The 9,998-nt window shown below is 38.4% G+C and overlaps 2 protein-coding genes across 6 annotated transcripts; both read left to right on the plus strand.

The window, feature by feature from the left end:
* Positions 1 to 605: 605 nt before the first annotated feature.
* On the plus strand, positions 606 to 4,479 carry LOC111810789 (coiled-coil domain-containing protein 22). Of its 3 annotated transcripts, none has more exons than XM_023697579.1 (6): positions 606 to 949; positions 1,330 to 1,767; positions 1,942 to 2,138; positions 2,285 to 2,431; positions 3,631 to 3,855; positions 4,054 to 4,479. In XM_023697579.1, the coding sequence occupies exons 1-6, from the start codon at positions 686 to 688 to the stop codon at positions 4,313 to 4,315; spliced, it is 1,533 nt and encodes a 510-aa protein (XP_023553347.1). In that variant the 5' UTR covers positions 606 to 685; the 3' UTR covers positions 4,316 to 4,479. The 3 variants fall into 3 exon arrangements, with proteins under 3 accessions (XP_023553347.1, XP_023553348.1, XP_023553349.1); XM_023697580.1 differs by having other exon boundaries at positions 862 to 949; positions 1,301 to 1,767; XM_023697581.1 differs by having other exon boundaries at positions 873 to 949; positions 1,307 to 1,767.
* Positions 4,480 to 5,456: 977 nt separating this feature from the next.
* On the plus strand, positions 5,457 to 9,792 carry LOC111810799 (nucleotide-sugar uncharacterized transporter 2). Of its 3 annotated transcripts, none has more exons than XM_023697595.1 (7): positions 5,457 to 5,743; positions 6,863 to 7,041; positions 7,124 to 7,332; positions 7,451 to 7,544; positions 7,625 to 7,791; positions 7,866 to 8,036; positions 9,299 to 9,792. In XM_023697595.1, the coding sequence occupies exons 1-7, from the start codon at positions 5,665 to 5,667 to the stop codon at positions 9,420 to 9,422; spliced, it is 1,023 nt and encodes a 340-aa protein (XP_023553363.1). In that variant the 5' UTR covers positions 5,457 to 5,664; the 3' UTR covers positions 9,423 to 9,792. The 3 variants fall into 3 exon arrangements, with proteins under 3 accessions (XP_023553363.1, XP_023553361.1, XP_023553362.1); XM_023697593.1 differs by having other exon boundaries at positions 9,322 to 9,792; XM_023697594.1 differs by having other exon boundaries at positions 6,890 to 7,041; positions 9,322 to 9,792.
* The last annotated feature ends 206 nt before the right edge of the window (positions 9,793 to 9,998 follow it).

Genomic DNA, 9,998 nt, shown 5'->3' on the forward strand with positions numbered 1-9,998 from the left:
ATGGTTTTAATTTTTTTAAAAAATTAAAAATACTATTTATTAGTATCACGCTTAAAAAATACGCGTAAAAGTTTAAAAGTAATATTAAAAAGTTTGGAAATAATTTATGAAAAGTTGATAGACGATTTTTGTTCATATATTGATAGAATTTTTTTTAAAACTTTTATTTATGACGGTAAAGAGTGTTAACGTTATTTTTGAAATTTTATAGGTATTTTTTAAACATATACCATATTAGGTTGAATGAGACAGACATATATGCGTCACATGTATTTATAAATGTGTGTAATGAAGATTACATTGTAACAAACATGAAATCATAGATTTGGTAACAAAACCAAGAAATCATAAATAAAGAAAATCATAGATTCTCCTTGATTCATGATAATAAACAAGTAAATCATTAGATTATCTCAGTAACATGATCACGTGGGGATCATAAATGTATTTTTGAATATTTTTAAAAAATTGGATGGCATTAATGGAACGAATATATTTTTAAAATTTTTAAAAGTTTTTAATTTTTTTTTAAAAATTAATTTAACCTATTGGGTATTTGTTTATAATTTTTTTTATTTATTATTAATTTAGCCTCGAAAATTATTTCGTTCTTGTGTAACGAATCCATTTTCCCCGTCAGAAGTCTGAAGCGAAAAGGAAAAGTGTGGAAATACGAACAGCGGCAATGGAGGAATCTCAGGAAATCCTACTGAATTCCCTCCAAAAATCGGGTGTTTCAGTCCCTCCAGATGTTTCCTCGATTCGGAACTTAACTCCTCCGCTCTTGTTCTCGATCTGTGCTCAAGTCTTGAATCGAATACATGGCCAAACTCAAATCCCCTACGCCACTTCTCTGCCGTACTCCGTCGCCGATCAGTTCAAGATATGTACTGAAATCGCTTCCGCTATTAAGGATCTGGGTTACATAGGAGATATGAGCTTCCACAAGGTATGTCCCCTTTTCTGTCTGCTTGAATTTCGGAAAATTTTGGGCGATTGCGAGAAATCTGTTTGCTTATGGACGAACATACCGATTCTGTTGTTGTTTTATTTGGTTCATTTATGAATTTACTCGAATTTTGTCTATTTAGTCAGCTCTGATTTTTGTAGACATGCATTGTGAGCGTTCTGTTTCTATTAATGGTGATCGAAGTATACCCGAAAGTTTATGAGTACTGGAAACTTTTCAGTGTCTAGGAACTAAATAGGATGTGTTCTATTTCTTTTGACCACTTAACTTCTTGGACATTAGCAAAAGCTAAGGCATTTGTTTTGGATATCCATCTGCTGTTGTACTTAGAAACAGACTACATGTGTTGCTTACAACAGTTCTTGTATCCATCTGAAGAGGACTTGTATAAGTTGATAAGATTCTTGGTGGAGAGACTTCCTGAAGTTTCTGATGGAAAATCCAAGGTTTTGGAAGATGGTGATGGCAGAAAAGAAACGAAAGCTGACACTCTCAAATGCCACTATGTGTCGGGCCAATCAGACGATATCGACACTGATGATTCCGTTTTTACCCATCAGAAGGTTGAGAACAAGCTTTCGGATCTTAATATTATTGTTGAAGAGACAAAATCTTCAGATTCCAGCGTCGGTCGATTCTCTGATTCCGGTGAAGCAGCTATGTTTGATAACCTTGTTAATGCTCCCAAAGATCAGTCTGAGGTTTCAGGAAACGAATCAGTTGCAGTGCAGGGGAATAATGGACAAGTATCAATTTCCAGACATGAAGTTAGTTCTTACATTCAAAAGAATGATGAAGTAAGTTCTTCTTATGGCTTCTAACTTCAATCAATTATTAAAATCTGTTGTGTATAAGAGAAAAGAATGAAATGGTCAGCCGCTTGGGAAAAGGTTATTTGATTAGATGATATAAAGAATATTGTATATCTTCTATTCTTGTTTTAAATGAGAATTGAGGCTGAGCAATTTCAGGATCAAGAGATCAGACCATTGGAAGAGGTCAGTACAAAAGCTTCTGAATTAGAGCATCTTCATGTAGAGTTAGAAAGGTTGAAGGCAGCGACCGGAATTGTATTTGATGATAATCGTTCGATTGAAGTCCATCTTCAGGAACTGGAGGAGCAAATCAATTCTAGAAAGCTGAATCTTCTTGCAGTGAAGTCGGGGTGGTGGGACATCGTTTCAGTTTGATATCTGGATTAATTTTCATACTGCTTCTTCATTTTGAATTTTAAAACCCAAATTCAAAGAGAAGTTAAGTCCTAATACAAAGATATAGATTTTATTTACTTTTTCTTTATCATTGACTCTACAGGGCTGCAGAGAAGGAGCTTTTAGAAAATAAAAGGCGAAATCTTCAAGAATCACTATGCGTAAGTAATCCGAAGGCTCAAGAAAAGCTGCAAAAATTGAGAGAGTTTGAATTGGAAAAGCAGCTCATTGAGTCGGAAATCAGGAGGCGGTATGCTACTTCTTTGAATATTAAATATGAAATGAAAATTAATCCTTACTGAAATCTCTGAAATATTTGCAGTATATCTAGTTATATTTTTCAAAATAAAACTACTGTCACAGGAAACAGATGTTTTAGATACGAAGTAATTTGGAGATACTCTCCAACGTCTTAGGTTTAGAATGAATTTTGGATTACTTTTGGAGGGTGAAAAGTGCTTTCAGCTCATCAAAATCACTTTCTACAATTTTGTTTGTTGAACACAACTCTCTGTGGGAAACACTCGCACTCTTCATTAACACCAATCGAGAAAAGATTACAAGACATTCTATAGAAACTACTTGCATCCTGTGATTTGATAGGGTGGAGGGGCATTTATAGCAGATGCTAGACAATTTATTCCTATAATGTCTAACCATTTATTTCTAAAATACCTAAATCATTTTCCTAAAATACATAGACAATGGGCTCATACAATTATTGGGCTTGACCTTATTGGGTTAGTGATGTTATTTTAACACTCCCCTTTATACTAGTCCTTATTGACTGCACCATGTTGAGCTGACAGAAAAACCTCATGTTAGCCAGTTTTCAGCCTTGGTTGGTATTTTATTACACAAACTTAAGTTCTCTTAAAAATTGAAATAGTACTTGAAAGCAGTAGTATCTCAAGAGGAAGTACTTAATTGGTTTCTGTTCCAAAACTGCATACAGAAGAAGTTCTCCAATTAAACTTCTTTATAAAAAATCATCCGGAACTTACTATCAATTATCAATACCTTGGTTACATCTTAATCATTTGTGGTTTATTGAGAAAGCTAGGTTTTGAAAATCATTATCAACCTTCCTTTATATAAAGTGATATCATAATTAGATCTTTTCCTTTTGGGGTGGGTGGGTTTGTCATATTAAATTTGATGTTACTGTATCAAAGAGTAATCTGTACTTTTGTGGAGAGTTTATGGGGATCTATTGCGTGTTATGTTAGCATTTATATTCAAAAGTCACTTCCCGGTTTCTCTTGTAATCTTGACACATTTCATCATTTTTACTTTTTGGGTGGGTGGGGCAACTCGAAGAAAACTTCCTAAACATGATATGCAACGCAAAAAATTATAAGCAGTGGGGCGTCCTGTTGGCTTGTTATTATCTCTTGCTTGTGTCGAACACTAATGATTTTTCCTCAAATATTGTTACACATCCTTCAGGGAGGAAGAAAATTATAATCTCTCAACAGAGCTTAAGAAGCAGCCAAAACAGGCACCGAGACGATCCTACATCGATAGGGTGAAGGAGATCACAAAAAATAGTCGGAAACAAGATGCTGACATCGACCGAATCCTTAAAGAAACTAGAGCGCTTCAGCTAGAAAGTAACAATATTCAAGAACGCCTCCATAGAACCTACGCAATTGTGGATGAGCTAGTTCTCAGGTATGCACCATAGAACTAGTGAGAACTGAAACAGAACTATTACATCATTGTTTTAAGTGGTATTAATCAGTTGGTTGACAATGATGTAGTAATAGCGTCCCGTATCTCGTCCCTCATTTATGTTTCATACTCGACCGAAAAAAATCGACCTTTTATCTTGCTTAGGAAACTAGCTGAACTGATTCATATCCTGTGTAGGGAAGCAAAAAAAGAAGGCATAGGCAAGAAAGCACACAAACTCCTGACTAGTATCCATGAGAATTTCGGAGAGATCTCGAACAAAATCCTGTCCACGGATAGATTAAGAAGAGAAACTGCAGAATACGAGAAGAAGATAGGGGCCTCGGCATCCCGATGTTTAGATTTTAACAAACTACAAGCTGATCTGGATGCTATCAGGAGGGAAAATAGTTGCCTAGAGCAAAATCTCTGCCATAAAAAACACATTGACCAAATGTAGAATGTTTTCTGGATTTCTTTTGTTTAGTGTAAATCAATCATGCTTATTGCAACAATTACATTCTAGTGCAAAGGAGAAACAATTCAGTTCAAATGACATCATCTGCTATTACTTAAATGGGTTTTTTTCATTAATTAGTTGGATTGTGATGCCTTATGCAACAAGCTTCTGTCTTTTGGCCATTAATTGTGGATTCAGTTGTGTATTGAAATAGAAGATTCATCATCATTCTTAAGGTTGGGTGTTCCTTGCTTTTCAAGTTACTTACCCAATTGGAACTTGGGTGGGTAAGCAGTCCTATGTCTCATCCCTTGACATTTTGATACATCTCTTCCACCATCAGAATTCTTCAATTTCCATAATGATCAAGGAATCCGTTCTTAGAAAGAAAAAAAAAAAAAAAAAAACATATGTAACCGTCCAAGTCTACCACTAGCAGGTATTGTCTTCTCAGAGCCAAATACCGAGTGATGTGTCAGCGAGGAGGCTGGGCCCCGAAGGGGGTGGACATGAGCCGGTGTGCTAGTAAGGACGCTGGGCTTCAAAAGTGGGTGGATTGGGGGGTCTCACATAGATTGGAGAAGGGAACAAGTGTCAGCAAGGACGCTAGGGGATTGTGAGATCTTACATCAGTCGGGGAGGAGAACGAAACGTTTTTTTATAAGCGTGTGGAAACCTCTACTTAGTAGACGCGTTTAAAAAACCTTGAGAGGAAGCCCGAAAGGGAATGTCCAAAGTGGACAATATCTACTAACGATGAGCTCGAGCTATTACACAAGTCTTTGTTAATATATGTAATAAATATATTGCATCATCATTATAATAAATATGAAGTAGGAAGACTTGAAGATTGACCGTCCATTCATATTAGGCAATATTAGGCAATGGGTTGCCATAATAACAATAGTTTTAGACATTAATGAGAAGTAAGTGGTTAGTGTGTTTAGGACATTGACCTTTTCTACCTTACATAGAATTCATGAAACCTTAACTTCTCCGTAAAACAGCCAGTGTCGGTTTCAGATTTTATACCCACACGTGGACGTCTCAAAACCTGCCATGTGGCATCATCCATAGGACCCCACCACCATAAATCCACACAATCAAAATCATCTTTAAAAACACATAACCAAATCAATGCATTCCTTTCTTGTTTGTTTTGATTGTTGGGTAAATTTCCCCAATCATCTTTGAACATTGTTTCCTTTAAGCTTCTCTCTTTCTTCCCCAATGATTTTCTCTCACCATTTCTCCCCATCTTCCATTACCAGAGATTATCATCGCCATTGTTGCTGCTCCATTTCTTCCTTCCCTTTGTGATTTCAATATAGATATCTATTTGGACAGAAATGGGGCTTCTTGATTCTTTGTTGGATAGAGATTCAAGAAAGTTTATCAAACGAAAAGACAGCGATGCAGGAGAAGCTGGTAGGTTTTTTCAATCCTGTTTGGTTTATTTTATTTTTCATTCAAAGGATTCGTTTGATTCTCTGCTTATTTCTGTGATTTCTGGCATCTGGGGTTGTGTTTTTTTTTTTCCTGTTCTTGATCAAACGTTAAATTTTGGATCCCAGAGACAATTTGAAGATGTATATAAACCCAAATGATAGCTAGAGTGTGATAAGCTGCATCGGTTGGGTTGGGGAGGACGAAATATAAGGTGTAGAAATCTCTCCCTAGCAGACGCGTTTTAAAAGCTTTGAGGGAACTCAAAGAGGACAATATCTGCTAGCGGTGGGCTTTAACCATTACAAATGGTATCAGAGCCAGACACCGGGCGATGTGCTAGCAAGGAGGCTGAGCCCCGAAGGGGGTGAACACGAGGTGGTGTGCCAGCAAAAACGCTGGGCCTCAAATGGGGGATGGGGGGTCCCGCATCGATGGGAGAAGGGAACGAGTGCCAGCGAGGACGTTGGGTGCTGAAGGGGGGGTGGATTGTGAGATCCCACATCGGTTGGAGAGGACGAAATATTCTGTATAAGTGTGTGGAAACCTCTCCCTAGCGTAGGAAGCCCGAAAGTGAAAGCTCAAAGAGGACAATATCTGCTAGCGCTCTACTTTGGTTGTTACAAATGGTATCAGAGCCAGACACCGAGCGATGTGCTAGTAAGGAGGCTGAACCTCAAGGGGGGTGAACACGAGACGGTGTGCTAGCAAGGACGCTGGGCCCCAAAGAGGTGGATTGGGGGGTCCCACATTGATGGGAGAAGGGAACGAGTGCCAGCTAGGATGCTACGCATTGAAGGGGAGTGGATTGTGAGATCCCACATCGGTTCGGGAGGACGAAACATTCTTTCCACACCCTAGCAGACGCGTTTTAAAAACCTTGAGGGAAAGCCCGAAAGGGAATATTCGCTAGTTTCTACATTCATGGGTTTGGATTTGAGAAATTCATGATTCTTATTGATTTTGTTTTTGCATCTTATTGTTGATATCCGTTGAATTCTTCTAAGGTCTGCAGATTCTTATATTGAATGTACTAAAAATATGAGATTGTTGCCTGTTTCCTATTGATCATTGGTCTTGTTATCCATGTTTTATGTACAGAACCTCTCATATTCTATAAATCCGCAGGCCGAGCGCTCGAAGAAATTAGAGGTTCGCTCTATAATGAACTACGAACTTCAGACGGGGCGAAACGCCAACAGCAACGATACTGCGGTCCGGTCGTGGCGATGACATTCAATTTCATGGTTGCTGTTGGAATCATTATGGCAAACAAATTAGTAAGCAATGTTACATTTGATGAGCTGAAAGTGTTCATATGTTCTTTATGCTCATTTTCAGCTGTGTTTTGCTGTTTTGTAGGTTATGGGAAGAGTTGGATTTAACTTCCCAATATTCCTTACATTAATCCATTATACAGTTGCTTGGTTTCTACTAGCAATTTTCAAGGCACTTTCTTTGCTTCCTGTTTCTCCTCCTAGCAAAACCACTCCCTTCTCTTCCATTTTCTCCTTAGGTGTTGTCATGGCTTTTGCTTCAGGTCTTGCCAATACTAGTCTCAAGCATAACAGGTATCCCGCTCGGTTTCCCTTTTCTTTACCTTTACGACACGTCGGTCAGGCAGGGGACAGGGACGGGGACGGGGACGAGGGTGTTATCTTGATATCTTACATTGAACTCTATGTGCAGTGTTGGATTCTATCAGATGGCTAAGATTGCAGTAACACCCACCATTGTTTTCTCAGAGTTCATACTTTTCAAGAAGACCATTTCATTCAAAAAGGTTCCAAAACAATGACACTTCTACTTCCTTTGTTGTTAGTTATGATAATGTGTTTTCAGACACAGACATGTTTTGTGTAGGTTATGGCTTTGTCTGTTGTCTCTGTTGGCGTGGCGATCGCGACGGTAACGGATTTAGAGTTCAACCTGTTCGGCGCTTTGGTTGCGATTTCTTGGATAATCCCGAGTGCTATAAACAAGATTTTGTGGTCGAATCTGCAGCAGCAAGCGAGTTGGACGGCGTTAGCGTAAGCTCTTGTTAGTTTGCATGAATTTGATTCAACCATTGAGGAACCAATGCAGTAAACTTGTGGTGTGTTAGGTTGATGTGGAAAACTACTCCAATTACAATATTTTTCTTACTTGCTCTCATGCCTTGGCTGGATCCACCAGGAGTTCTGTCTTTTAGATGGGATCTCAGTAGTTCAACTGCTATTTTGATATCAGCTCTGCTTGGTTTTCTCTTGCAATGGTCTGGAGCTTTGGCACTAGGGTGAGACTAAACCCCTCATAACATTACTTTTTCCCTCGTCTTTTTTCATGTTCTTCTTTTCGTAGTGCTTGAACTTGATCGTTGCGTCTGTTTAGCTCTTGAACTCGTAAAATTTGAAAAACCTGTTGATTCTAGTGGGATGTCACTTCAACTAGCTAGAAGGGTATCAGATCAGTCTGAGTGTGAGATCCCACAATAGTTGGAGAGGGGAACGAAACATTACTTATTAGGATGTGGAAACCTCGCTCTAGAGTGCTTGAACTCAATCATTACGTTTGTTTGACTCTTAAATTCGTAAAAGTTAAAAAACCTGTTGATTCTGGTAGGATGTCTGTCACATCAACTAGCTAGAAGGGTATCAGATCAGTCGGAGTATGAGATCCCACATCAGTTGAAGAGGGGAACTGTTGATTCTGGTGGGATGTCTGTCACATCAACTAGCTAGAAGGGTATCAGATCAGTCAGAGTATGAGATCCCACATCAGTTGAAGAGGGGAACGAAACATTACTTATTAGGATGTGGAAACCTCTCTCTAGAGTGCTTGGACTCGATCGTTACGTTTGTTTAGCTCTAAAATTCGTAAAAGTTGAAAAACCTATGATTCTGGTGGGATGTCACATCAACTAGAAGGGCATGGATTAGTCTTTAAACATAAGGAATGTGGTTTGAGTGTGAGATCCCACATCAGTTGGAGAGGGGAACGAAGCATTCCTTATAAGGGTGTGGAAACTTCTCCGTAGAGCACTTGAACTTGATCGTTATGTCTGTTTAGCTCTTAAACTCTTAAAAGTTGAAAAACGTGTGATTCTGGTGGGATGTCACCTCAACTAGAAGAACATGGATCAGTCTTTAATCATGTGGTTGAGTGTGAGATCCCACATCAGTTGGAGAGGGGAACGAAGCATTCCTTATAAAGATATGGAAACCTCTTCCTAGAGTGCTTGAACTCGATCGTTATGTCTGTCTAGCTCTTAAACTCGTAAAAGTTGAAAAACTTGTTGATTCTAGAAGGGCATGGATCAGTCTTTAATCACAAGAAATGTAGTTGAGTGTGAGCTTCTACATCGGTTGGAGAGGGGAACGAAACATTCCTTAAGGGTGTGGAAACCTCTCTCTAGTAGGCGTGTTTTAAAACTTTGAGAAGAAGTCCACAAGGAAAGCCCAAAGAGGACAATATCTACTAACAGTGAGCTTGAGCTGTTACATTGAATTTGTGTTAATCTTTTGAGTTTCGATGCGCCTCTTCTTACTTCAATAGCAGTGTTGTTGTTCAAATTTGTGCAGTGCAACCTCTGCAACATCTCATGTTGTTCTGGGACAGTTCAAGACTTGTGTGCTTCTGCTGGGAAGTTATTTTATTTTCAGGTCGGATCCCGGGTTCGTGAGCATTTGTGGGGCGATCACAGCTCTCGGCGGAATGTCTGCTTACACATCCCTTAATCTGCAGCAACAACACGACAACAAGCAACTTCCAAAGCATAACTTGCCGATGCCGATGCCGATGCCGATGCCCGAAAACAGCAGCCTTGTAGAAGATGCTGCAAAGTTGGATGTACAAAGTTCTGATGTTGCTGTGTAGAGATTGAATGAATCACTTGAACTAGCTTGAGTTCTATAAGTTTTTGAAGTTTTTTTTTGGGTTAGTTTGATGGTAGATTCATCTTTTGTTCTCAAATCAATCAACCAAGAGTCATGCAAATATCTTTCTTGTAATACTCATACAATTTTACAGAGAGATCACACGTTATTTTTACCGGTCAAAGTTACATTAATAACTAAAATATCGTAAAACTCAAATATCAAACATTTATAAGTTACAATGTAGGGTTGACACAATAAAAAAAAAAAGTGTAGACCCGTGAATTGACCCAAATTTTAAATTTTCAAACAATTCAATCCGGGTTATATATGATTTTAATTTACTATATAGTTTATCAGACATAACTATCAAGTACTCGAGA

This window comes from Cucurbita pepo, chromosome LG14 (assembly GCF_002806865.2).
Source record: "Cucurbita pepo subsp. pepo cultivar mu-cu-16 chromosome LG14, ASM280686v2, whole genome shotgun sequence".
Lineage (NCBI taxonomy): Eukaryota > Viridiplantae > Streptophyta > Magnoliopsida > Cucurbitales > Cucurbitaceae > Cucurbita > Cucurbita pepo.